The following is a 26315-nucleotide window of genomic DNA, read 5'->3' on the forward strand; positions in this document are numbered from 1 at the left end:
TTACACAGGGAAGGGACACGACTCAGGAATAACACTGTGGTGGCCAGTGAGAAATGGGGCAGGGAGAAGCTGGAAACTGACAGGCCGGTGAGAGGATAAAGTCCAAGAGAAAAAACAGAGTGTCTTAAACGAGGACAGAGAAAGGGAAGAAACAGTGGGTTCTAGAATCATTTCAGAGCTGGGAAAGACCAGACTGAGTGAGAAGCTGAGGCACTTCAGCCACCAAGGTGCTCTCATGAGTACTGATGCATCTCACCCTGCCCAACAACCTTACTGTCGATTTTTACCCCCATTTTAGCTGTGGAAATTAAGACCCAGGTGGATCAGTATTAGGCACCCTAGACAATGGACCCTGACACGTAAGGGAGAAGGAGGAAACAGAAGAGGGCACAGTAGATCTGCTTTCTGGTTAGGCAGGAGGGCCAGGGTACCTTCGTGAGAAAACACAAACCATCCCATCTCAGAGGAAGTAGGGATCCAATCTCTTTATTGTCAGGGTCCCCCCTCTGGTGCCCCACCCCCTCACCAAACCTATAGAAAAACCCCAAGCCTAGGAGTGTCTTGGGGAGGGGAGGCAGAGTGTGGGAAAACTCTGTGCCCTGCCCTCTGGCCTGGGCAGTGACAACAGGGAGGGTACGTGGGGAGGGGAGGCCAGTAACTCCACCTGCAGAGGATGTAGCACTGGCTGGGATGCATGGGGTCAGGTGCCTGCTGCCAACTCTCCTCTGGGACCCACTGGGGTGGCATCCAGGGGTAGGTGCCCAGCTTGAGGCCTGGTACAGTGCACGCCCTTCTTCTGCCAGTGGCCATCACTTCTGTCAGGCTGAGAAAGAGATAAATGAGAGACTAAGGCTGAGAAGAAAAGCCCCTTGTGCTCTTGAAAACAGGGATTGGGAAGCGGTGAGGGCAAAATTTTTGCTACTTGCAGACAGAGATATATGCCTGTGCTCCGGCCTGATAATTTTCTGGCCATGAAACTTTGGGCAAGTCTGCCTCTCTCCTCCAACCTCCATGTTCCTCACGTGAGTCCCTGCACTTCACCTGCAAATTGGCTTAACAAGGTAAAACTTAAGTCTCCCTGGTAAAACAAACCATGAAGCTCCAAGAGGAAAAGGCTGCATATGTAGACTTTCCTAAACTTAGCTATCTGGGAAGCCCTTGCTGGTGGAGCATCTCACAGCATGAATGTATCATGTCGAAAGACACCTCTGTCTGAGGCCTTGCGCCACCCAAGCCTAACTCTGAACACGGCCCCAAAGGAATGGAGCAGAGATGGAAGGGCTGGGTGCTAAACACTGGCTGGAGAGTAGACTTTGAGGCTACATACCACTGGGTTCAAATCTAGGCTCCACCAATCACCTTGGGATCCTGTGAGATACGTGATATCTCTTGCCCCTCCTTCAGTGCCTCAGTTTCCACATATGGTAATATTAACATAATCACAACCTGTGGGGCAGCTCCTGGCACACAGGGTATTTCTACCTGACAGATCAAGTCCCAATCCCGAAGTCTGGCACAACCTCACCCTTTGTTGACAAGCAGCCCCCTCTCCTTGCTATGCAGAGCTGGGAATGTAGCCACAGGAGATCACTGGACCTTTCCCACACACTGAAGATGGCCAGAGCTGTGCCTCTGCTAAGGGTGTTCCCTCAGATGTTTCTCCCTCAATCCTGCACAGGTTCAGCTACCTATCACCTCTTCCACCACACCCCTCCTGTCCTCCTGGCCCTCCAACCTGTGATCCTGCTCACACTAGATGGTAATGGTTTGCGTCTTCCTTCAGAAGAGAGGAATCTCAGAGCTCCTCAGGGGTGCAGACAGGCACCATGGCTCAGTGCGCCGAGGGAACCCCAGCTGAGTGGGCCTGGCTGGCCCATCCATGGCTCCTGCTCCCATAGGTAGTACCCCCACCACAGAGAAGTGTGGTAAGATGCCTGGGGATAGAGGGGCCATCATTGCTGGACACAGCACTACCCTGTCCTACTCTGCTTCGTGCCCTCCACTTCATCCCAATCCTTGCCCACCAGGACTGCCGTACCTGCTCACTGCAAGGCCCCATCCTCCGCGTCTGTGTCCTGGCTGTGATCCTGATAGGGAGGAGGCAACAAGAGACCACACATCACTCACTGCAAGCTCTGAGTCCTAGAGCACCTCTGGACACCTCAGAAAGGGGAAGGGACAGCTAAGGGAAATAACTAGGGGACCAGTCTAAACAAAGCTGGTTTGGGATCCCAACAGGGTAGACTGAGGGCCCCTTAGGGGAGAGAAGGGACCAGTCAAGTAAGTTCTATGCATGGCAGGAGGCGCATTTCTGCATAGAAAGGCCTTCTCAGATCAGAGTAGGCGCAAAGCCTAGGAGACTGGTGAGCTCCCCATCTTTGGGACATCTAAGCCTTTGTTACAGCCTTTATGAAGGCTGCTATGCCCGAAAAAGTAACCTGAAGTATTAGGCTAGGTTCAAAGAAGAAAACACGAGCTGGGCATGAGAAGGACCTCTTAAGTGTTGTGGCCATGAGCCCATTCGTCCTCACACCAGAACTCAGCAGTGATGAAAAAAAGAAAGTTCCAGACCTAGCGAGTAAGTCTGGTCTCCAATCCAGGCCCAGCCCTTATTAGCTATAAGGCCCTGAACAAGCTACTCAACTCCTCTGAGCCTCAGTTTCCTCATGGGGTAAAAGGGGGGAAGAGTAATACTTTGCTCTTGTCGTTATGGTTGAATGAAGTTAGAGAGTGTGAACGACAGGGCCTGGTGCTCAGTGAGTGCTTCTTAGGTAAGGAGCAAGCACACAACAGATACTTCCCAGACTCAGAATCTGGTCCACCTTCCACTTAGTAAAAGCTCCTTGCCAAACGGCCTTCCATCCTCACTGTGAAGAATTCCAGTAACAGACTGCGGGATTCCCTTACTTCCTCATGAGACAAGCTGTTTCATGCTAAGGCAAAAATGGCTTTTAGAAAATTCTCAGGTAGAATAGTTACCTACTTCCCTGTGGCTTCTCCAGTAAATCCCAGTCCTGCTCCCTGCTCTGGAGACCATATACACTTCCCCTCCCAATCCATGTGGGAAACTGAGTCTAGAATGGGCCCTAGGCTCAAGAAAGGTCTATCCCAGCTGTCAGTGGGACTTCTGACTGGCCACTGAAATAGGCACTACTCCCTACTCATTCCTCACCTTCCTCACAGGACTAGAACCTCTAGGAAAAAGGAACCAGCTTGGAGGCTCCCCTGCCCCTGTGCGACCTGGTGTGCTAACCCGGGTCCCAGCCCCTCCAACCATGCCCTCACCAGCTCTTCCTCGCTGTGTGTCAGCAGCCCCTCCTCATCACCGTCATCTCGAGCTTGTACTTCTCCCTGGGGTGTGCCTGCCTCAGAAGCTGTGTCCTCTTGGGGGGGCGGTGGCCGGCTATTGCCACCACTGCTGCTGCCGCTACCGCCGCCGCCACCACCACCACTCCCATTGCCACTGCCACTGCCGCCGCCGCCGCCACTGCCACTGTCGCCCTTCTTCTTGCCATCTTGAGGGAGAAGGGGTGGTGAAGAGGGGAATAAATCAGCCTGCAGCAGCTACATGAGGCAACACCTCAGCAGAAGCAAGGCCTCAACATGGTGGGTCCAGGCAGAATTAGAGGCCACAGCTCCTCTCTGCCCCACGCACTGTCCGCCCCCCACACTTTGCCCTGTCCCGTGGTCACTTGAACCAGGGCAAGAACCCTTGGAAGCTGACCTGCGTTGGCCTTCTGCTCCTCGGCAATCTGTTCCAAGCGGCCCAGCAGGGCGTCAATGTTGGACTTGATCTGCGTCAGCTCTGTCTTGATAGTCTGCAGCTCACTGCTCTTTACTGGGAGTAGAGAGAACACAGGGCTGTCACCTTGATACTAAAACAAGATCCTAGATCCATTCTGTCAACTGGGAAGATAGGCCACTGGCAGGAACTGTCCTTGTCCACAGATGTTTTTTTAGCCAGGGAAAGGGCCATAGCTGCCGGTGGCTTCTGTTGAGACTTTCTGAAGACTATATTCCTATAGTGACCAGACCGCCCTCTGAATCTGGGATCTCCCCCACACCCGACCTCTCAATTCTAAAAGGGACTGGGGATGGATAAGAATGCAGGTGTGGGGTGTGCCCCTCTGTGTGCACCTGAACAAGCACGTGCCTCTGCTTTTGATTCAGAGTGGTGTCTGCCTCTTAAGGTGTATAAACGTGGGTATTTTACACCCGGATTTCCGGTGCTTGACTACAGCGTGTGCACACCAGAGTGAATGTAGAGTAGTGGGCCTGAGTAGATCTGTCCTGTCCTTACTAGAGGAACGATGACAGCATCTCCTCACTGTGCTCCATGTCGCAGCACTGGACTTTGTGCCTAACCCAAGCCGCTCCCCCTCAAATGTAGCCTTTTCCTCTTAGAAATACATGAAAACATTTGGTTGTGTTAGAACTGTAGTACTGTGGGAGATTTGTTTTTTTTATTTTCTAACATAAAAAAATGTAATTCTATTATTTTGCTAATGACAAAAAAATTATTTAGGAAGAAAATAAGTTACTCACACTTGATCTTGGCTGAGCTGGTGTTGATGGCTGTGGAGCGGGCAAAGAGCTTGACAGGAATGGTGGTTTTGACACGACGGACCAAAGGGACTGTGACCCGGGGTCGCTTCACGGGGACAGCCCTGGGCACAGGCACTGGTGACAGGCGGCCCCGATAGTCAAAAAGCCTGTGAGGACAAATGGGCCAGAGGCTGCAGCATGGCCTGTGGCCACCAGGGGTCACTGTGACTTTAGGCTAACAAGTATAGGGCTGAGGGGCTGGCCTGCACTACACACCTCTGCTTGCTCCCAACAAGCCCCAGTACAAGGGTGGGGGTGAGGGGGGCACGGTGAAGAGAAGGGGCTTTGGGGACCCTAAGAGCTGCTGGGATCCTCACTACAACCACCTCTCCTACCAGCCAGGCTGGGTAAGGGCAGGTGAGGTGGCAGGTGGTAATGGTTACAGGCTGATCAACAGAATCAGTCTGTTGAACAGAGGAGTAAACTGACACCAGCCCCCAAAAGGAGCCTTCCCTAGATCACTGTGACACCGACGCCTGCTCTATTCCTGACTTTGCTTCTGTTCAATCAACTGCCACCTCAAACCCTGGTCAGAGTTTGCAAATCTCACTAAACCAGCACAAACCCCCAGGTGGGAAGTGGAGGGCCATTCTCTAAGCCTGCCTGAGCCTCAGTTTTCCCATCTGCTTAAATGAGGATGGCTATCCCAAGTTCTCCACCCCCTCCCCCATCCCACCCAGGTTGCTGTGAGGGTAGAGAATGAGAGAATGTGATTAAAAACCCATGTTAGAAGGTATGATTGGTGAATGGCCAGGGCACCGTGACCCTCAACTCAGGGACTATGACCTCAAACGCATAAGACCCTTTCCTCATTCTGGGCCCTCTCAGTCATTCCATCCTTCTTAATCCACTTCAGAGATGGAGGGCAGGAGGCCCAGGAGAGTATCAAGGTTGAGCAACTCAATCAGACCCCTCTGCTCCCCTCTGCTCAGACTATGTGCTGCCCTTGCCCCCAATGCCATCACCCAGCCCTCTACAGGAGGGCTTCTTTTCTTGTTGATCACACAGAAGCTCAGTAGGCTGAGTAAGGGTCTTTCCCACCCCATCTGCTGCTACTACCTTTCTGCAGGGAACAGCAGCCTTAGGGGTGTACTGTGGGATTGCTTTCCTGATAACAACCAGGAAACCTGTCATCACTGGGCAATTCAATGCCCCATGCTTTGTCAACTCCTTTGTTCAGGGCCTCTACCCTGGGCTGGTGATGGCTAGAGATAGACCATCTCTGGGAATGCATCCAGTCCCAGACACTGCATTTCTTCCCCCAAGGGGAGGGGGCGGCTCTGGCCTTGGTCAGAATCACTGAACCACAGAATCCCAGAGCTGGAGGAGCCCTGAGGGATCATTTGGTGCAAACCCATTTCACAGACCTGGAAGGAATTTACCCAAAGTCACACAATCCATTCAGTGGCAGAGCTGAGATTAGCGCCCTGGTATTCTGACTCCCAGGCTAGGGCACTTTCAACAACATTGCACTGTCTCCTGAAACCATTCACAGGTGAGAAAACCGAGGCTCAGAGAGGTTCTGTTCTTGGACAGCCTGGGGCAGGCCAAGAGGGAGGGGGAGAGGGAAGTGGGGAGAAGTCTGGGCCAGCCCCGACCATGATTTCCACTCAGGAATGTGGACGGGGCCATTAAGTGGAGGCCTCAGCTTCAAGGCTGGGGACTGGGAAGGCTTGGGTGTAGAGGGTGGGCCACAGCCTACCAGGGACTAATCAGACCTCTAAAGGGCTGCTGCGGCTCAGACTCTGAGCTCTGAGGTTCCTTCCAGCTGGCTGAGTAACTCAGAATGGTAAGGAGATGGAACAGCAGAGGCATAAGGGCTCAAACCCCCTGCACTGGGCCCTGTACCATTTTGTATTCCAGCTTGCTGTACAGTTCTATTGAGCCTTACCCCAGATTAAGGAGGAAGAAGGGCAGTCAGAGTGGGAGACAGCCAGGGTGGGGAAACTCTAGCCTGGGCACCTGCAGAATTTGGCTCCAGTCCCAGCTCTGCCACCAACTTGTGGAGCAGCCTTGGGCAAATGCCTGTCTACATCTCTGGGCTTAGATTCCACTTTGATGACTGAATGGGCTGCACCAGCAATCTCTCAGCACACTTCCAGCTTGGCTATTTCATGCCTGGGCACGCCCCTCCCCTGCTCACCTGTCGTAGAAGTCGTCCCGGTAGTAATCATAGTCAAAGCTGTAGCCACTGGGGAAACAAAGGGGAGAGGGCCGGGTCTTAGGGACAGCCACTCAGCCCACTCTCCACAGGCCCTCATATCCAAATGCCTCCCCAAATTCTAGGCTCAGCACAATGTCACCACCTGTGTCTACTCCCCCTGTGGAAAGAGGGACCAATCCCACCCAAACAGAAACAGACGAGACTGAGTGCCCCACCTGTAAATGGCAGATGCTGCTCTCTTTAACCCCTTGGGTCTGTTAGGCTTGGGCTCGCCAGCCATGTTGATGTCTGTGTGAAGAGAACAGGCCGAGTCAGACACTGGCAAGACAAGAGGGTGCCCACATACATATCACCCTCAAGCAAGTGTTCAGGAATTTATGTGCATATATGATGTACACATGAACTTTGCTCACTAAAACAGCCAACAGAGGTCCTCACACATTACTCATACTCACACATCACATGGATATGCCTATTTACATAATCATATACATTCAGATACATGCATGCAAGCTCACAAACATCACTCACACATATACCATGTGCATCACACATAAGCATTCTCAAGTACATTCATGTAAACACAAACACAGACAACACATCCTCACATATGCAGGTAATAAGGTCACACACACAGATAACGAGTACACTCAGACTTGGTTCCAACACCATATGCATAATTGTCCATATGCAAATCAGCTAATGCACATTCATACAAGCATTCTACCAAACATATCCATACCTAGAGCAGTGCTTACTTAGTACATGATGAGATCTCAACACGTATTTGGTAAATGAATATATGCATATCTGCTTACATACTCAAATATATTCTGACATACACTACATACATACATACTAAAGTGGATGTCCTCTTATTCTCCACATACTCAGTTATATCCACACATCACATACTCAGGAACATATATACAAATATCCCTTCTCAAACATACACATATACGCAGAAATATATACACATATACAAAGTTGTACACACTCCTAGGCAGACCACCAGCATGGCCACATCACATGTGTATAACACCAAGGCCAAGGGCACCTGCTTGTTTCATTCACCTTGTGCTCCTGGCACCTCTTCTCCTGCCTCTCAGAAAGGGTTCTAACCTAAGCCATCTATAGCTTAATGTAATAGGCTGTGCTAGTCCACTTAGTTCCCTGTCTCTGGGGAATCTGCATTTTAACTGGAATCATAAGCCTGTCATTAACAGTCACTGTGCATCAGAGAAAGACAAATACCATATGACTTCACTCATATGTGGAATCTAATGAACAAAAGGAACTAACAAGTAAAACAGAGACGGACTCATAGATAGAGAGCAGGCTGACAGCTGTCGGCGGGGAGGGGAGGAGGGACTAAGTAAAAAGGAAAAAAAGAAAGAATTCATGGACACAGACAACAGTATGCTTACTGGGGGATGGCAGGTGGAGGCGGGTAGAGGGATGATGCATGGTGAAACAAAAGGGTCACTGTGAAAGCAGGGACAGGACAAAAGTGTTTTTCAGAAGCTTCTAAAATTCTCTCCCCTAAAGGGACTGATCTGTAACTACTTAATTAATAACATATAATTTATAACTATTTAAGTTATAACATCTCTAAGGGGGGGAGGCTTGTGGGTAGTGGCGGAGGAACATAAAAGGGACGAAGAGGGGAGCTGGAGAGGAAGGTCAGCACCTGCTCAGGAGACTACCAGGAGCTTACCCAGGGTCTGCCCGGCCAGCACCCGCCCATTCTCTCCCAGCACAGCCGCCCGGGCATGGCGCTCATTGGCATACTGAACAAAGGCGTAGCCCTTGTGCACAGAACAGCCGGCCACACGGCCATACTTGGAGAAGATGGTCTCCACATCTGACTTCTTCACCACAGCTGTGTTGAGGTTTCCAATGAAGACTCGAGAGTTGATGGACTTGGGGTCATTCTTGTTGGTTACGTTGCTTGTCTGGATCTTCAAGGACATGGTGGCCACCTGAAGAGAGAAAGCCCCTGTGAGTCTAGGTCCACAGGTGGGCTCAAGGGCTGCCCATGACCCACATCTTAGCTAAATCCATTTTTTGTGCATTCCTACACGCCCCCCGCCCCCAAGCACAGCATCCAGGTCCCCATTTTTGCTCATCTTTTTGGCTGCTGAGCTCATGCCAGGGGCTTTACATATGTTCCCTCACTTGGTATCAACAAAGCAGAATCAGGATATTTTACAAGGGAGAGAACGCACATTCAGAAGTCACAATGCTAGTGGGATTTGAACCCTGATCTGCCTGATTCCAAATTCTTTTAAGCACTCCATCTTTAATGCTCATCTCAAATGTTACCATCCCATACAACATCTGAATCTGCAGATCTTCCATAGCTTTTCTTCTGTTCCTTCAATGTAGAATTATGGCCAAAGAGTCACATGGTAATTGCAAGTACTATCTGCTACAGAACGGCACCATATTATGAAAATTGCTCAGTGGGGTCCAGACATGGACCTAGCCGTGGCTGTCTTTACTGGTATTCGCCATTTTGAAAATAAGTCTCACTCCACTCAGTGTGGGCTTGGTCTTCTGCTCACGTGGTGCAACTCCCTTTCGGAGCATGCCTATCCCAAGAACCCATGAGTACTATCTTATTATCATTCATATTTTACCAGAAACAGACTTCGATAAATCCATTAACTTGCCCGGAATGGGCATTCAAACCCAGGTTAGTTAATCCCTAAAGCCCATTTCTTTCAACTTTATCACTATCCTTCCCAGAGCTCAATATATAAATTGAAGTCAATTTATATATTTTCTTTTATTTTTTTTGAGAGAGAAAAACATCATTTTGTTGTTCCACTTATTTGTGCATTTATTGGTTGATTCTTGTATGTGCCCTGACCAGGGATCGAACCTGCGACTCGGTGTACCAGGACAATGCTCTGACTGACTGAGCTACCTAGTCAGGGCCACTAAAGCCACTTTAAATACTACAGTAAGTCAGCATATTTATCCGAGAATTGTTTTTAAATAATTTAGTTTTTTAGAGTTAACTATTATATACTTATTAAAATTTTGTTCTTTGCTAGAGGTGATACCTACTCTTTGCTCTCTGTACTATGGCAATCTTTTACACCAAAGGATAAGATTACATCTGGCACAGCCTCCAGAGTAAAAGGGAAAAGGAGGCTTCGTTTCAGTAGGAAAGGTCTCATGTTAATAAGCCTTGGCATTTATACTTCCCGGCCCAGAATCCTGCTCTTGAGCAATGGGTTGGTACAACTTCCTTTTACCCTAGAGCTATGTAAGGAAGTGCTAAAGACCCCAAGCTGTATGTATAAAACTTCTCACCAGTGTAAGCTAACTGTAAACTCCTGCCTATTTACCTAATATTTTGGGGCAGAGGGGGCTTCTTTTTAGTGAAATAGAGAAGAGTTAAGTATAAGCTGGGGAATCTGTAACTTCTGTCCCATTAGGGTAAGAGACCTTTCTCTCCATTCTCCCAGCCTGGAAGCTGGCACATTATGACCAGCAGATGGCATTGTTTACAAGGGAACCACAGGCTGGACCTGAGCATTCTGGTGAACCTGCTGCTAGGGTGGGCTTACAGTAGCTCCACGGATACAATGAGGTCAAGTGTGCCATCCTAGGTAAAGGAAGCCTGACAGGGCATTGCTACTGATGAAGGGGCTGGTGCCAGCTTTGGAACTGGCCTGAGGAACAAGACTCTTTTGATTATTCAGTTTCCCTTCGCATCCAATCATCAACACTTATTAAGTAATGAGGGACATAACAGTGATTCATGGAAACACCCAATACACTGTACATATGCAGCAGGAAATGCTCGATATTTGTGGGTTCTCTTGGGCTTCCCATTCCTCCCAGTTCTCTGACATCCCTCTCCTACCTGGATGACAAGCTACTAAAAGGTTAATTCCTTGTCCATCTGTGGGTATGCCAGAAGTTCAAGGGACTCCCCCATGGTAATCAGATAACTGTCTTCTTGTTGGTTCAGTGCAAAACCATGAAATTTTGGCCCACGGACATGCTACCTGCTTTGGCTGAAGGGAACCAGCCAGGCCTGAAGTGTGGACCAAGATAAAAAGAAGAGAGGGGGATTATGGTTCAGAGATCTGTTGATCAGTGCTGGCTCTGCTACTGATCTGGTAGGGAAAGGAAGGTTGCTGGGTTCCCTCAGACCTCTCCCAAAAGCCTCTAGCACCACTAAGCAGGAAGCGTTTGCTGAGCAACTGATAGTGAGATCAGCACTCACTGCCTGGCTGGTGAGCAAAGTCCTTTGGCTTTGGCCCTGGCAGTAACCAGTCTTCTCTCCTCATCTGTGGTTTAGACAATGCAAATAAAATGACTTTGTAAACTGTAAAGCTCTAACACTGCCAATTACGGGCCCATTCTAGATGAGGGTTAAGGTCAGACTAAAGCACATTCTGAATGATACCAAGGAGAGACAGGCAGAAGCCATGTCACATGAAGGTCAGTTTTCTGATCTAGAGAGAGAAGACTTTGGAAGTATATGTATGTGACCACTGTGGGTGAGGAATCTGCAGAGCCAAGGAGAAATGCCCACCTGAAGCATGCTCTGGGCACCCAACCGCTATATCCCCCCATCTAAATAGCCTCCGATCTGCTTTCAAGGCCTGCATACTCCATGGAAGCAGCCTGTATTGCTGTTGGGTGTATTCCCTAAATTCAAGAGGATAGGTATCTGTGGGCTAATGGAAAAGCTCAAGTGTCTACACACACATCTATGAAGTTCCTCAGAGGCAGGAATGGAGTTGGGGGTGGGAAATGAACAGGAAGCATGGCCCGACTAACTCTCCCAGAACTTCTAGGTTCAGATACAGAATTCCCAAAGAGTCAATAATTCTAAACTCAGACATGGTTGTTCAGGTTGTTATTAACACAGCAATTTGTTAGCTTCATTGTAACTTTCAAATATTTAGACATATGGTACTTGGGTCTCCATCTGTACTCTTGCTCTGCCTTACAATGTTAAGAGACAGGCCTGACAAAGCCTGGGGCAAGGTAAGTGCTTAGTTAGAGTTAGGGATGAAGAAGTGAGGACACTGTACTAGGAGGTGAGGTCCCAGGCACATTTTCTGGTCTTTGACCCAAATAGCTCCCTCCACAGACCAACTACCCCAACTCAGTCTTTCCCATGTAATTCTTCTTTGGCTCTTCTAAGCTTCCCCCTTGCATAGAGTGGGAGCCCTAGAAAATATTGACATCCTATTCAGCAGAAGCTGCTTGACTTGATAAGCTATTTCCCCCCTGGGCTAAGCTCTGCCTCACAGATTAGCTGTGTAATTGAGAGCAAGGTGTCTGCAGCCCCCAGAGGTCCCACATTTAGCAATGTGCTAAGGAGAGATGGGTAGAGGACTGTTCTTGGCGATGGTAGTAAAAAAAGGAGGTAAGATGGGAAGGGGAGAGAGAACCTGACTTGTTCCCGGAGACTCTTGCAATGTCAGGTTAGCAGGGACCTTAGTGAGCATGGAGCTTATATGCCCCCACCCTGAGGAGCAAAGAGGAATGGAATTGGCCAGTGAGTAGTAGGGATAAGAACCCCATGGGTCCTCTGACTTAGGTAAGTCTAGAGCCCTTATATTCCATTTTTCCTTTAGGCCCGGTACGAGACAAGTCCTCAGGACAATGAAGAGCTGGAAGGGGCAGTTTATATATGCTATGTTTGAGAAAACCAGGGATTGGCTCCCAAGTATCTACACCTTTACCTGCTGGAATAACAATTGCTGCAGAAAAGTTGGGTCCCTAAGCTAATTAACACCCATTAGGGACACAGACTTTGAAATGCAATTTACAGCTCAAAGGAATGGGCTAGCTTCTCCAGGCTAAGAGGAATAGAAGAAATTTGGCAAAAACAAATCATTTTTTCCCAGTTGAAACATTTTACATTGAAGCTATGTTTTGAAAGACAAGAGCTAAGCCTAAACATGGGGTTAAGTGACAGGACTTAGGAAAGGTAGAAAAGCCTTAAAAGGTAACTCCATCTCTGAAGTTTAGGTAAATGAGACCCCAAGAGGGCCATCCCAGTAAGAATAGCTTCTAATTACTGAACACCAACAATGAGTCAGAGCATTTACATAACTCTCATTAGTTAATCCTCACAACAGCCCTATGAGGAGGTATTTTAGATAGGGACACAGAGGCTCAGAGAGGCAAAATAACTGATTAACAGAACAAAGCCAGAACTGGAACCCAGTCTAACTCTAAAGACCTATGCATAGAGATGCCTTTGGTACTTATTCCCAAGGTAAGACTGTGTCACCCAGAGCCAGTCACACCCCCTCCTTGGTCCTCACCCCTTCCCCTTTTCTAATATAATTCCTCATACTTGTACAGGGTTTTAGTGAACAAAGACAGTTTATATCCTTGATCCTGACACTGTTGGTCCCATTTTGTAGATTAAAAAGCGGAGGATCAGCAAAGATAAATGACTTATTTAAGGCCACCCAGCTAGTGGAAAAAGTAACTAGGAGATTTGAATCCAGGCTTCTTGTTCAACACTTTACAAGCCACTGTCTCAGAAAGTCTACTCCGCCAGCTCTGTAAATCCTCCCCAATACTGATCTCTTTTTCTTGAAATGGTCATTTCAAAAAAGGAGTCACTACTCTTAGTCCTAAAGTTTCATCTTCACCACCACCACCACCACGCACACACAGTGCTATTTAGAGCCTCTGTCTGGGCCAGTCCTGTTGGACAGCTCTGGCCTTATTTTCCAGCATAGGGATGAGCATCACCATCAGCCTATGGCCAGACCTCTGCCCTTAAGTAACCCTGGGGACATTTGGACAGTTTTAAAGGAAAATAGTTATCAGAGATGAGAAAGCTATTTTTGAAGAAAGGAAAGCAATTAAACTGATCAGTGCCCAGGGCCTCCTTGGTCCAGAGGCTCCTGCTTACCTGGAGGCCAGGGATGACAGAACATCTATTAATCTCATTAAACTCTCCAGGCCCCAGCTCATTAGCAATGCCAAAATAATCATTACTGGCCAGACAGGGCTAATTTTCCAAAGAGTGCTCTTTAGATCCTGACTGTTCCCACTTCCATGAGAAACCCCAGCTTGAGCATTATGAACACTGAGGAATCCTGGGATAAGTGAGACTATAAGGAGTACAGGTTACAGGCCTAGGAAGCCTGGACCTGGCCAGCCTACTATTATTAGTCACATGACCTGCAACATCATGTAATTTCTCTGAGTCTTATTATCTTTATTCTGAAGACAGAAATAATCTTCCTGATAATCTTTCAGATCTGATATAAAAATCAAATTGGCTGATCCATGTGAAAGTGTTGTTTTATCTGTAACATACTATATAAAAGAACAGCAGTTTTATACCTACTTCTATTATAACCCAATTCCTTTCCCCTTCATTCACTCAACAAACATTTCTTGCATATTCTTGTCTGTGCTGGCACTGTGGAGATGCTATGTAAACAGAGCTCAGGGGCCTCGTCCTCCACTCACTTTTCAAGAAAACCATCTCCTCTTCGCTGTTTCTTTCTTTCTTTCCTCTTTCTTTCTTTCTTTCTTTTTTTAAGATTTTATTTTCTTTATTTTTAGAGAGGGTGAAGGGAGGGAGAAAGAGAGGGAGAGAAACATCATTGTGTGCTTGCCTCTTGCGGGCCCCCTACTGGGGACCTGGCCGGAAACCCAGGCATGTGCCCTGACTGGGAATCAAACTGATGACCCTTTGGTTCGCAGGCTGGCACTCAATCCCCTGAGCCACACCAGCCAGGGCAAGACTGTTTCTTAATAACAAAGAAAAAATGCACCAGAAATGTCAGAAACAGCACAGGCACTGGAGTAAGACAGGACTGAGTTCTAACCCCAGCCCTACAGTTTATGAGATGTAACCTTGGACATGTCCTTTAACCTCACTGGGTGACTCAGATGCCTGAATTACAAAATAGAAATTATACCAACCTCCCAGGATTAGGGCAAGGATTATAGATAAAGTGTGTAAAGTGCCCAATATAATGGCTGGGACCAGTAGTATTTACCTAAGAAACTCAAATGCCCTTTGAAAACAAAGATCCTCCACATTCCAGCCCCAATTTTCTTTACCCATGTCATTTCACAATGCTCCACATTTCACCTGAAAATAAGGGAGCCGGGATAAAGGGGATCTATGCATGCTCTCTCCCTTGTCCTAGTATTTGGAGCCAAATCTAGAAACTTCATAAAGGTGCCCCCCTACCCCATGACTGTCAAATCAGGCATGTATGGGACAGGACAGCAAAGAACACTAACTGGAAGGAGTCCCAGGCCTTGCTGAGCCAGACTCAACCCTCAGCTATACCATGAGTTCTCTTGCCCTATACTACATAACATTGGTATCAATATCTGGTATGCCCAAGGGGAGGCCTCAAAGCAGAAACAGAAGGCAGAGCTGGGGCCTCAGTCATCCCTCCCCACAGTGTGGTCTGCGTATACATACCCTGTCTCCCCTGTACCTTAACTCTACCCCTGACTGTGGTCTCAAGCTAAGGCTTAGCATCTATGACAAGCGGCCCTTATAGCTATGGGGGGAAAAGTAACAAGGAATGGATAGTTGCAATTCTGGGCCTATAATCCCCAATACTGAGTTAGAGTTAGGGACCAACAATGATGATCAACCTCTTTTTTTCTTTTCTTTTTCTTTTTTTTTTTTTGTCCAAAGAAGTCACCTGAACACCCACCTATCCATTCAATCGTAATTATAGACCTCCAAATACTTACTGGACCAAGGCCAGGTGTTAATGAACAAGTAAATTGTTCATTCATTCATCCAGCTGTTGGTCTGGTACCTGATCTCAATGAACACCCAGTCCAGCAGAGGACACTTACCCCAGCCACAAAGGACATGTGACCTGGGCAGGAAGGAGTCCACTGCCCAGAAGCAGCCCAATGCAAAACAGCCTAGGATATCAGACCACCAATAGGAACATCATATAAGGCTTTACAAAAAGAGAGCATGTTTAAGATGAATTCCCACTGGATAGTGACATGGGGAAAGGCAGTTGCTGGCAGGAGGAACTACAGGAACAATGTACAAAACATGCCCCTTTCTCCTCTTTGCTACTTCTATTCTGCCCTTCCTTTGTTTATTGAAATATGAGCATTTCTTTAGTGCTGGCTCTTCTTCCCTCGATAGCATACTAATACTAATTCTTGTCTTGAGGGTGAACAAAAAGGAACACACAATTTAATATACAGCAACTTTATGCCAGGTACTGTGTTGGAAACTTTATGGGCATACTCGCACATAATCCTGATCACAACCTAATGAGAGATAAGTAACATCATCTTTATTCTACAGATGAAGAAACTGAGGTTCAGAGAGAGCCCTAATAATTTGCCCATAGTAAGGTGGCATAATTAGGATAAAGGAACCCCAAACGTGTCTAGTTCCAAAGCTGTGATCTCACTTCACAAAATTGCTCCCACGAACCCCTCCCCCCTCCAACAGAAGACTGGTCCTGGCTTTGCTACTGATTTGCAACATGACTGTGGGTTCTGGAACGTGTGACCACAAAGGGCCCTTCCAGGGTTTTATGTATGATCATGATTATGATTACCAACATTTACTTATGTGCCAGGAACTGCACTAAGTCTTCTGCTTTGATGTAGGCAATGGTATGTATTATGTCCATTTCACATATGAGGAAACTAAGGGTTGGAGTTTAGTCCTACACAAGCCAGGAAATGCCGGAGCTGTGACCAGTCTGTATGAGACCACAGCTGGTGTGCCCTTAACCTTGCCCCAGAGTGGCTTCATGCTAAGCATGCCCTGTACCTTCTAGGTGGTCAGCTTCTAACACTTTCTGATCCTTTAGTTATAAACTCATGGGGCCTTGCTAAGAGCATACTCTCAACTCCAAGGGCCAGTAAGTATTGGCTGTGAGCCTGGGGGATGGCCCCCCTTCCCATGCCTTAAGGGCTGGCTCCTCACTGTGATAATGTGGCAAGATTAGTCACTGCTTGCTGTTGGTTGATTATAGCTATTCTTTTCTGTAAATGAAGTTTAAAAGTCATCAAAGGGTTTGTCAGCTGTGACTTATGAGCCTCTTTCCCGCAGGGAAGTCAGGCAGTGACAAATGCCCCTCTCGTTCTACCATCCATTACGAGTCGGAAGGTGCCATGTTCCAATTACTGGAGACCCTGATGGAGCTCACGGAAAACCCTGCTCCAGGCTGCAGCCATTACTCAGGCCTGGCAGGGCTGCCAGCAGAGCTGCCCTAGGCTCAGGCCCCATTGGGTAAGAATGGAGTAAGAGCATGTTTCTGACTTCGTAAGCCGAGCTCCTTCCACCCCTTACTTGTATTAGCCCTGGTGGGTTTAGTCTAGACACATTTCACAAACGAGTAAAACCACGGGCACCATGTGGGCTGTCTCAAAGTACCCAGGATCAAAACTGCCTAAGACAAACAGACATGAGGAAATAAGATCCTGCTGCCAGGTGAAGTAGGTGAAAATGCGATGCTCAAGAGGGAGGGGAAAGGATAAAATACCTTGGATGTTCAGAGAAAGCAGAGACTGAAAGAACCCTTAGTGATCGTAATCAATTACATCAGTACTAGATACCCATTATGTCAAGCCTGTCCAGCTAAATGCTGGGGAACCTAAGAGGAATAAAACATTGTCACTGACACTGAGGGTAGATGAGATAATTATGGTATAAAGACTTGCCCAAGGTCCTAAAATAAGTTAGGGTCAGTAAGGGAATGAGAAAGCAGGTCTCCAGACCTCTAGTGGAGAAAGCAGAATTACAGGCAGCCTTCCTGCGTGTCAGGCTCTTTACACAGAACATGGCATAATAGTTGAGTGCCAGCTCCCATTCAGATCCCACATACACACTTATTATAGGTTTAACTTCTGGCAAGTCCCTTAACCTATCCCAAGTCCAGAAAAATGGGGATGGTAACAAAACTTATTTCGAACTGTGGTAAGGATTAAGTAAGATAATATATGTACAATGAACACACAGAGACAGGCCCATATTTGGGATATAAGTATCCCAAAATATTATTCATCATTATGTAATTCCAGGTATTATTAATCTCATTTTACAGACAAGACTGAAGATCTTTTTCACTTTGTCACACTAAACAAGCCAGTACTTCTCAAAACTATTTACCATTTAGGGTAAAGGACTAGTTTTTTTTGTTTGTTTTGCTTTTTAAACCTTTAATCCATTATGGACAAACACAATTGTAAAATACAATAAACATGTCAAATTACTATAAAAGTTTCTAAGCACTTACTTTCAATTTATATACTTATCACAAACCAGCAAGTTTGGGAACTCACATCATTTGATGAGCTACACTTTGAGTAACACAGCTCTAAGCCACTCACCTACCCCATCAAACTCTATAAAAACCAGAGCAAAAAGAGAGAGAGAGAGAAAGAGAGAGAGAGAGAGAGAGAGAGAGAGAGAGAGAGGAGAGAGAATTAAATTTCTTTCAAGTCCTTTAGCCTGACTTCTTTTAAACTCTGGTGTTTTTAATAAAAACTTACCTCATCTTTTTCCTTTTCACTTCCCTCCAGAAAGAGAGAAGAGTTGGTAAACAGGCCAAGGATGAGTTCAAGAATTTGCCACCAGCCCTAGCTGGTGTGGCTCAGTGGATTGAGTGCCAGCCTGTGAAGCAAAGGATCGCCAGTTCAATTCCCAGTCAGGGAACATGCCTGGCTTGCGGGCCAGATCCCCAGTAGGGGGTGTGTGAGAGGCAACCACACATTGTTGTTTCTCTTTCCCTCCCTTCCCCTCTAAAAATAAATAAATAAAACCTTTGGGGGGGGGAGATTTTGCCACCAAACACTTCAGGTAATCTGTTCTAAGTCATGTCATATCCTTCAAGAAAGAATGATCTACGTTTAATAGGGATTGAACAACATTCCTGAGGCCTGGGGGTCAGAGGAACGTATATTCCTACAGAGGCTGGTATTCCTGGATCTTCTCTCCTCACATCAGATGATGTGAAGAAACCAGCCAGGAAGGGGAGGCATGTTAGACCTTTTCTTTTGGTATTTCTAATTTTCAGTCTTGTATCATGGCTGTTTATAAAGCAGTCTTCTTGCTCCTTCCAGGGAGTTTCTTAAGAACAAGATGGGCATCAGATTCATTCCTGAATGCCACTGTTCACCCAAGAGTGTGACTGGCTAGGGCAGATGAATAGCTCTTAAACCAATGTGCCAAGACACAGTAGTGTACCTTGAATCATCCAGGTGCATGGCCAAATATGTCCATATACAAAACTTCTTTTTGTTCTAACTGAACTTATGGGGTGCTATCTTTCAGCACCAACCAGAGCTGAGAGTGTCATGTGACATGGTGTAGAGAAAAAGATGAAACTACTGCTGTGGATAGGACCTGCCATTAAGCAGGAGCTAAAGACCAAATGTCTATTCCCATGTGACAGGCCATGTAATATGATCAAGAGAGTAACCTCTGAAGCCCAAATGCCTCCATTCTGCCACTGAACTAGCTGTGTGACATGATCTTTGGAAAATATCTTAAGTTCTTTATGCTTCAGTTGTGTCTCCTGTAAAATGGGGATGGCAGTACATATCTCTAAGTTTCCTGAAGAACAAAATAATTTAGTTCATGTAAATATTTAGAACAGTATCTGGTATATGATAAAGTATGCAAATATTAGCTACTATTATTATTTGAATCTGCAAGAATTTTTCTTTATGAGTATGAAAGGGAAGGTGGTAAGTTCTGTGTAACACTAACCTAGAGATGAACTGTGGTCAAGGAAAGAACATTATCACTGTGGATTCAATAAAGTCTCTTCAAGTGTGTCACCAAACTTCTAGTATTTGAAAATGTGCCCTGAACATAAAAATGAATCACAGAGTAGGCACCTAGAATAAAGCAGTCTCCAGAGAAAATAATTTGAAAAGAGCACAGGAAGAAGCCCCTAAGTGAAGGTTCCCAGAAAGGACTTTGTGCCTTGAGGACACAGAAGGCATGCTGTGCTTCCCTTCTGGGCAGCAGGTCCCTAAGTAACTGATATTATAAGAAACCTCTGTTTGCTCACTGTTCTGTGTCTGATGAACCTCCTCATTCTGTGGCTACTCTATTCTGAATAAGGCTGCAGAGGCTGTGCCATGGTAGTGCATCTGTCCCCATTTTCCAGCACCTATTACAGGAAGCAAGGGACTCTCTGAGAAACAGAGAGGGAAGCCTAACCCCTCCCATGACAGGCCTCACCATAAATAAAGTAGTACTAGGGTATTACTAGCTTTGGATTCCTGCTTACCTGTGGAGCCCTGGGGCCCAACTCCCACATCTACTAGCTGTATGAACTTAGGCACTTCACTTCTCTGTGGTTCTAGGCTCCCCATCTGTAAAACAGGGATAGAAATCTCTCCCCGCCTTGCCCACTTGCTGCGCAGGTTGTTGTGAGGGTCAAAGGAGATAACATATGGAAGTGCACTACTACCCGGATGTGCAATATACACGTGGACAGGAATATCCCCCAGGATGGATGACTGCTGCAGATCTTCCTAGACAGAGGCACCTGGGCAAGAAGCCAGTAGGCTGGAAGCGGGGGCAGGGGAAGGTGTACAGCTTGGCACTGCAGCCAAGCACTGTGCCCCTCAGGTGTAAGGGCAATTGATTAAAATCCTTTCATGTGAAATCAGTATTTTCCTCATTACAACAATCCTTGAAAACACCCGAATGTCACCCCTCATAGCCCCACAAAATTAATCCTGCAGACAGCATATGCACTAGCATATATATTTAATTCCCCACACTCAGACAAGGGAAGGGAAGGGAAGGGAAGAAGCTCATTTCTCTCCAGGATTCAAACCTAAACATAACTTAGGGCTCAGCTCCAAGACTCATCCCACATACCGTATGTTTGGCCCAAAGAGGACCAAGAATAACACTAGAGTCACAACCACTCTGCCTTTGTCCCTCTGGTAACATTAACTCCACAGTCATTACTAAGCATCTGCCTCTTGAGTGACTAAGTTTGTCCCTTTCACCTCCTGTTTAAGACCCACCAGCAGCTTCCTGCCACCAATTCCTTTATGTGGCTTACAAACCCCTTCATGACAACCAAATCCATACACACCAATCCTCTGAGGAATTGTAAGTCAAACACTTTACAGATGAGTAAACCCTAGTGCAGAGAGGCAAAGTCAGTTGCCCAAGGTCACACAGTGAGCAAGTCATTACGAACTCAGGTTCAGGTTGTTTGTTCCTGAACAGCTGAGTATCAGACTCCAAAGCATGGATTTGACTCCACCTTTTCTTGGACTGGTCGGTATGTGGCACACACAGGGATGGGGCACACTGTATGGCTCAGGTGAGCCCTTTCTCTCAGGGATCTGCTTAGATACAAGTTTAGGTGGTCATTTAGGCTTTTTCCAATTTCTCGCTATCACAAATAATAGCATCTGAGGGAAAGTTTATTCTAAATATTGGATTATTTCCTTAGGACAGATTCCCAGAAATGAAATTACCGTGTCAAAATGTATAAACATTTTTATGGTTCTTGAGATACACCGCATAATTGCTTTTCAAAAGTGCTGTACCAATTTACACTGCTATCACCAGTGAATGCCCCTTTCATAGCAACCTCACCAGAATCATGTATTATCATACTGTGTGGGGGTGGGGATGTTAATTAACAGGGAGAAAGCAAATCCTCGTTGGGTTTTCACATATATGTGAAGATAATGGTATCCCGTGTTTACTAATTTTTGAGTCTAGAGTTTTGAATGCCACAAAGAACTTACCTAGAATAATATGCTGAAAATTTACTTATTCATTTATCTAAAAATAATTTATTGAGTGCCTGTTACTGCCAAAGTGACCATATAAAGTATAAAAATTAACGAAGTACAATCCTATCCCAGAGGAGGTCACAGTCCAGTGGTAGAGATCTCAGGGGAAACCAAAACCTATGTTTCATCTCGATAGGGCTGTAACAGGAATACTCAGGGACCTAGAGGCATGTCACCTACCGAAGGGACAGGAGAGAAGGAGTCATCAAGTTCTGATCTTGTCCAGAGGGATGACGTGAAGTGAGCCCACACACAGATAACATTTAGAAAAGGGGAAACAACATGAGCAAAGTTGTGAAAGCTGGACAGCAGTTTGGGCTTGGATGTACACTGGATGACACGGAAGATGAGAACAGAGGCCAGATCAAACAGGGCCATGTGGGTCACTGAAGAGCCTAAACTTCATAGGAGTTATGACCCACTCCTATGTATGTCACTTTCAGGACAGTGCTCAGTGAGGAGGTACTCGTAAGTTCCTACAGCTCTTGAAAGTCTGAACCACACAAGTCAACACCCAAAGTATCCTGCCTGTGCTGGCTCCCTTTATGTGTTAGGCTTTTCTCACCAAACAGCCTAGAACTTTGGGGGATTGTTCCTATCACCTAACACATTGCTAGGCACATGGCAGGGGCTCCAGTGGTGCTCACGGATCGATTAATTGGAGGTCCTCCACGCCAATCTCAGCAGATGCTCAGTCACTACTTCTCTTGGCAGATTGTCCTGCTTCAGAAAGCTACCTCCCCCTTCTTGCTCATTCTGCCAAAAAAAAGTGCCTGCGTACAAGAAGCTATGAAGTGGTAACTAAGGAGCACACTGGGTGACCGGGGAGGCCCGAGGGGATGTAAATCCTTCCCCATGCTTCTCAAGCCAAGGTCTCACTAGCACTACCGGCAGTTTAGGAACACCGCCACCTCCCTCCCATAAAAATAAAACTGAGATGTTAAAAAAAAATCTCCTTTGAGTTGCTGCTGACCTTCTCTAAGGTATTACTACTTTCTACATTAGTAATAGCTGTTTTAATGCTGACAAGGATATTAATAGGATGATTATTTCAACAATTAATATAAAAGCAAGTCATTCTTGCCCTCCTACTTGCGGCATGAGCTGTGGGCAGTGGGGGCTGATGTGCTGCCTGAGATCCATCTGAGGAGACTGTATTAAAATGATTTGTTTCTGTGTCTTCTCCCCTTCTAGACCGACTGTGCATTCCTGGGGGGCAGGGACCACAATCTATTTCATCTTGGCATTAAACCCTGCCTTTCAAAATAGGTCCTGGCCCAGGATAGGAGCTCAGAGGTTATCTGCTGAACACCACGTACCACTGCCCCTGTCCCCTGGTCCCATCCATCCACTCTTTTTTTTAAAAAAGATTTTATTTATTTTTAGAGAGAGGGGAAGGGAGAGAGAAAGAGAGGGAGAAAAACATCAATGTAAGGTTACCTCTCGCGCGCCCCTCACCAGGGACCTGTTTTGCAACTTAGGCTTGTGTCCTGACTGGGAATCAAACCAGTGACCTTTAGGTCTCAGGCTGGCGCTCAATCCACTGAGTCACACCAGCCAGGGCCCATCCATTCTTTTTAAAAAACAAAAAAGCAGGCTGTATAGATTGCAAGACAGGAGAGACTTGGGAAAGAAAGAAAGGAAGCATATTTGCAAGGGCCCAATACACCCCAGCCTTTAGAAAAGGATGTTTTATAATATATAAATGATCATTATGATTTATTAATCAATTATATGGTAGGTATATTACTAAGTATATTATTTTTCACTCTTACAACTCTTTGAGCTAAGAACTGTATCATGGTCACGATGGCCCTTTCTGAAGTCCCTTCAGGAGACTGACTCTAGAGATGGATTGTCCAGGTTCAAATTCCAGCTCTACCATGTATCAGCTGTATGATGCTGGCTAAATGATTTAACCTCCATGTGCCTCTGTTTTTCTCATTTGTAAAATGGGAATAATATTACAGTACCTTTCCCAGAAGATTGTTGTGAGAATTCAATGAGATAATGCACCAGTAAGTTAAGCATCCAGGACTTTTCTAAATGTATTGGCCCCATTCAATAGACAGCTCCAAATATCACACTCTTACCAGTGAGTAAGGTTAAGACAGAGATTGCTTACATCAATACGGCAGAGCCAGAACCAATTTCTGATTTAGTGACAGAGGCTGGACGCAAGTTTTCAAAGCACAAATGATGTGCTGCCCTGGAAAAAACTCTTCAGGAAAGCCTGAATGCGTCACTCCCTCCCCTACGGACCCTGACGTCCTCTACGGACCTCTGCCGCAGCGCGTATTTACTGAACGTTTGTATTCACACATCTGTCTCTCCCCATCAGAATCTGAACAACTCGAAGGCAGAGATTCTTTTATTAATTTTTGCAATCCCAGCCACCAACACTGCCCTGGCAACCAGTAGATGCTCAGTGAATTTCAGCTAACACAGAAAAGAATCCTAGGTGGAATTGTTTCACTAAATAGTTTCTCGGTGTTCCTGACATGGCAACTCCTCAAAAGTGAACTCTCTAACTAGTGTTTATGAGATGAGCCCAAGTTCAGGACTGAAGGACAGGCAACACAGTGATGAGAGAGAAAACAAATGAGAGACGGAGCGAGAAGCTGGAAAATACTGGTGTCTTTGTTCAACAGACTATAGAGAGCAGAGAGGCTCAAAAAGGTTGAATCTGAAGCCCAGAAACTGCTGAATCTGGGCTTTCTGTGGTGGGACAGATGTACAAGGCCTTTACCAAGCAGAGAACAGCAAAGGCTAGAAACCACCAGTCTTGTCAGTAATGAAAAAGCAAGGGAGACCCAGCATTTCCTCTCTTAATTATCTGGTGACCCTGAGATAGGCCCAACCACTGGGCCTCACCATGCTAGCTTAATGGAAAGAACACTGGATAAAGAGTTAGAAGACCCAAAGTTCATTCCTGAGAATGTACTAACTATTCAATTGATAAACATTTCTTGAGGATCTACTATGTCAGGCTTACACTAGGCACTTGTAATAAAACAATGAACACACTGCTCATTTGCTGTCAGACATTGGACACATCACATCACCACACCTTCTCTGAGGCTCAGTGTCCTCATATGACACACGGAAGATAGAAACTCTATGTCACATGACTGTTTTGAGTATCAGATGTGTTTTGTTTGGGAGCTACTACATGACGAAACTGTCTGAAAGCCGGATTGACCCTGGGCCCAGTCTTCTGGTGAATCTGTCTCATCAAACAACATAATAAAAGTATTTCAGGTTATAAAAGGAGAAATGGGTTGGAATAAACTTTTAAAATACTAATACAGTATGTTCATATAGCAATTAAAGCAGTTCCAATCTGTTCAGTTGTAAACGTGAGAAAAAATTATATGTGAATACGTTGTCAGCATTTGTTTTGTATCATTAAATGAGAAAATAAAAATACTTCTGTATTCTTGAAAAACAAAGTCTACTGTAAAACTTTGTAAATGTAAAGGTATTATTTTTACTAGATCCGACTAGAAGGCTTAGTAAAATTCAAGGCTAGCCCTCACCAAATGCCAAGGACAACTCCCTCTGCCAGGGTCTAAATAGAAATCCAGTTGCACATTCCTACCCATTGAACTCAATGATGGAAGATGGTGAGGGAGGTATGGGTTAGTGGCACCTTTCCAGGCACCGAGCTAATTACCCAACCCCTGGTCCTTCAATTGTTTGGAAACATTTGGCGGCCATTAAGCCTCTTTTTCCGCTCATTTTCCTATTTTCTGGGATAAACACATCAAAACAGAAAGCTTGACTCTCTTAACAATGCTCTCTGATTAGTGGTTTGCAGAATGCTCTGTAATTTTATGATTTGCTGGCGAGAAATTGAAGAATGGTGGAGTGCAAATGGTGCTGTGGCCCAAGAGGGAGTGAGGCGCACTGAACTTCAGACTTGGTTCTCCTGTGCACTGCCTCTGTTAACTTGGTTACAGACCTTATTTGCCTTGTCTAGAAAATGGAGACACTGGACCAGATCAGTGTTGCATGAACTTTCTGCAGAAGATGAGTGCTCCTCAGGATGTTCCTAAGAGTTCCTCAGAAAAGAGTCTCCAAGGTCAAATAAAGACAGGAAACTTGGTATACTCCATTCTCCCACCCCCTCCCCGAGTCACATGAACAAAAGGCTTTAAGAAGTCAGTAATAAAGAAACGTACTTGGCATTATTCAATCTGATTTTTCCCAGATTATTAACATTTCTTCTGATGAAGACACACTGGAACAGATCTCTAGGGTCCCTATCAGCTCAAACCCACTGTGATTTGCATCATGAGTACTGAGCTAGTGCCTGGAGCACCCCTGCTTCCCACTAACCCAGTTCTCTTAACCCAGTGAGGCACTCAAACAATACTCTGGCCAACAGGAACTTACCACATGTAGTTCACTGTACTGTAGTGAGAGTAGTATTTTCTAACTCTGAATATAAAACATTTAAAACATTGAGGGGAAAACCTACAGTTACTAAGCTCCTAATACTTGTTCTATACTGTGCCAGCATTTTCCCTACATTATACCAATCCTCAGCAACCATAAGAATATTATTATCTTTCTATTATAGAGAAGAAAACTGAGGCTTGGAGAGGCTAAATAACTTGCCCACGGTTATGCAGCTAAAAAATGGTGAGCACCAGATTCCAAACTCAGTACTACTCATCTCCCAAATCTTGGTTCTGCCTGGGCCTCTGCCACCTTGATTAACTTTCCCTGGTCTCAAATGTCAAGT

General features: G+C 46.0%; 1 protein-coding gene across 6 annotated transcripts in view; it reads right to left on the reverse strand.

Annotated features, from left to right (window-relative positions):
- Positions 1 to 470: 470 nt before the first annotated feature.
- Positions 471 to 26315, reverse strand: part of RALY (RALY heterogeneous nuclear ribonucleoprotein) — an 81484-nt gene continuing 55639 nt past the window's right edge. For 2 of the 6 annotated variants that reach the window (XM_045194567.2, XM_045194565.3), the window contains 8 exons: positions 8487 to 8751; positions 6985 to 7057; positions 6749 to 6796; positions 4546 to 4748; positions 3725 to 3838; positions 3286 to 3515; positions 2039 to 2087; positions 471 to 823 (listed from right to left, as the gene is read on the reverse strand). In XM_045194567.2, the coding sequence (XP_045050502.2) occupies positions 2043 to 2087; positions 3286 to 3515; positions 3725 to 3838; positions 4546 to 4748; positions 6749 to 6796; positions 6985 to 7057; positions 8487 to 8742 (969 nt within the window). In that variant the 5' untranslated portion in view covers positions 8743 to 8751 and the 3' untranslated portion in view covers positions 471 to 823; positions 2039 to 2042. Of the gene's footprint in view, positions 824 to 2038; positions 2088 to 3285; positions 3516 to 3724; positions 3839 to 4545; positions 4749 to 6748; positions 6797 to 6984; positions 7058 to 8486; positions 8752 to 18280; positions 18402 to 26315 lie in introns of all 6 variants that reach the window. The other 4 variants (XM_045194566.2, XM_024559178.3, XM_045194568.2 and 1 more) reach the window with 4 other exon arrangements.

The sequence above is a fragment of the Desmodus rotundus genome, chromosome 6 (genome assembly GCF_022682495.2).
Source record: "Desmodus rotundus isolate HL8 chromosome 6, HLdesRot8A.1, whole genome shotgun sequence".
Classification (NCBI taxonomy): domain Eukaryota; kingdom Metazoa; phylum Chordata; class Mammalia; order Chiroptera; family Phyllostomidae; genus Desmodus; species Desmodus rotundus.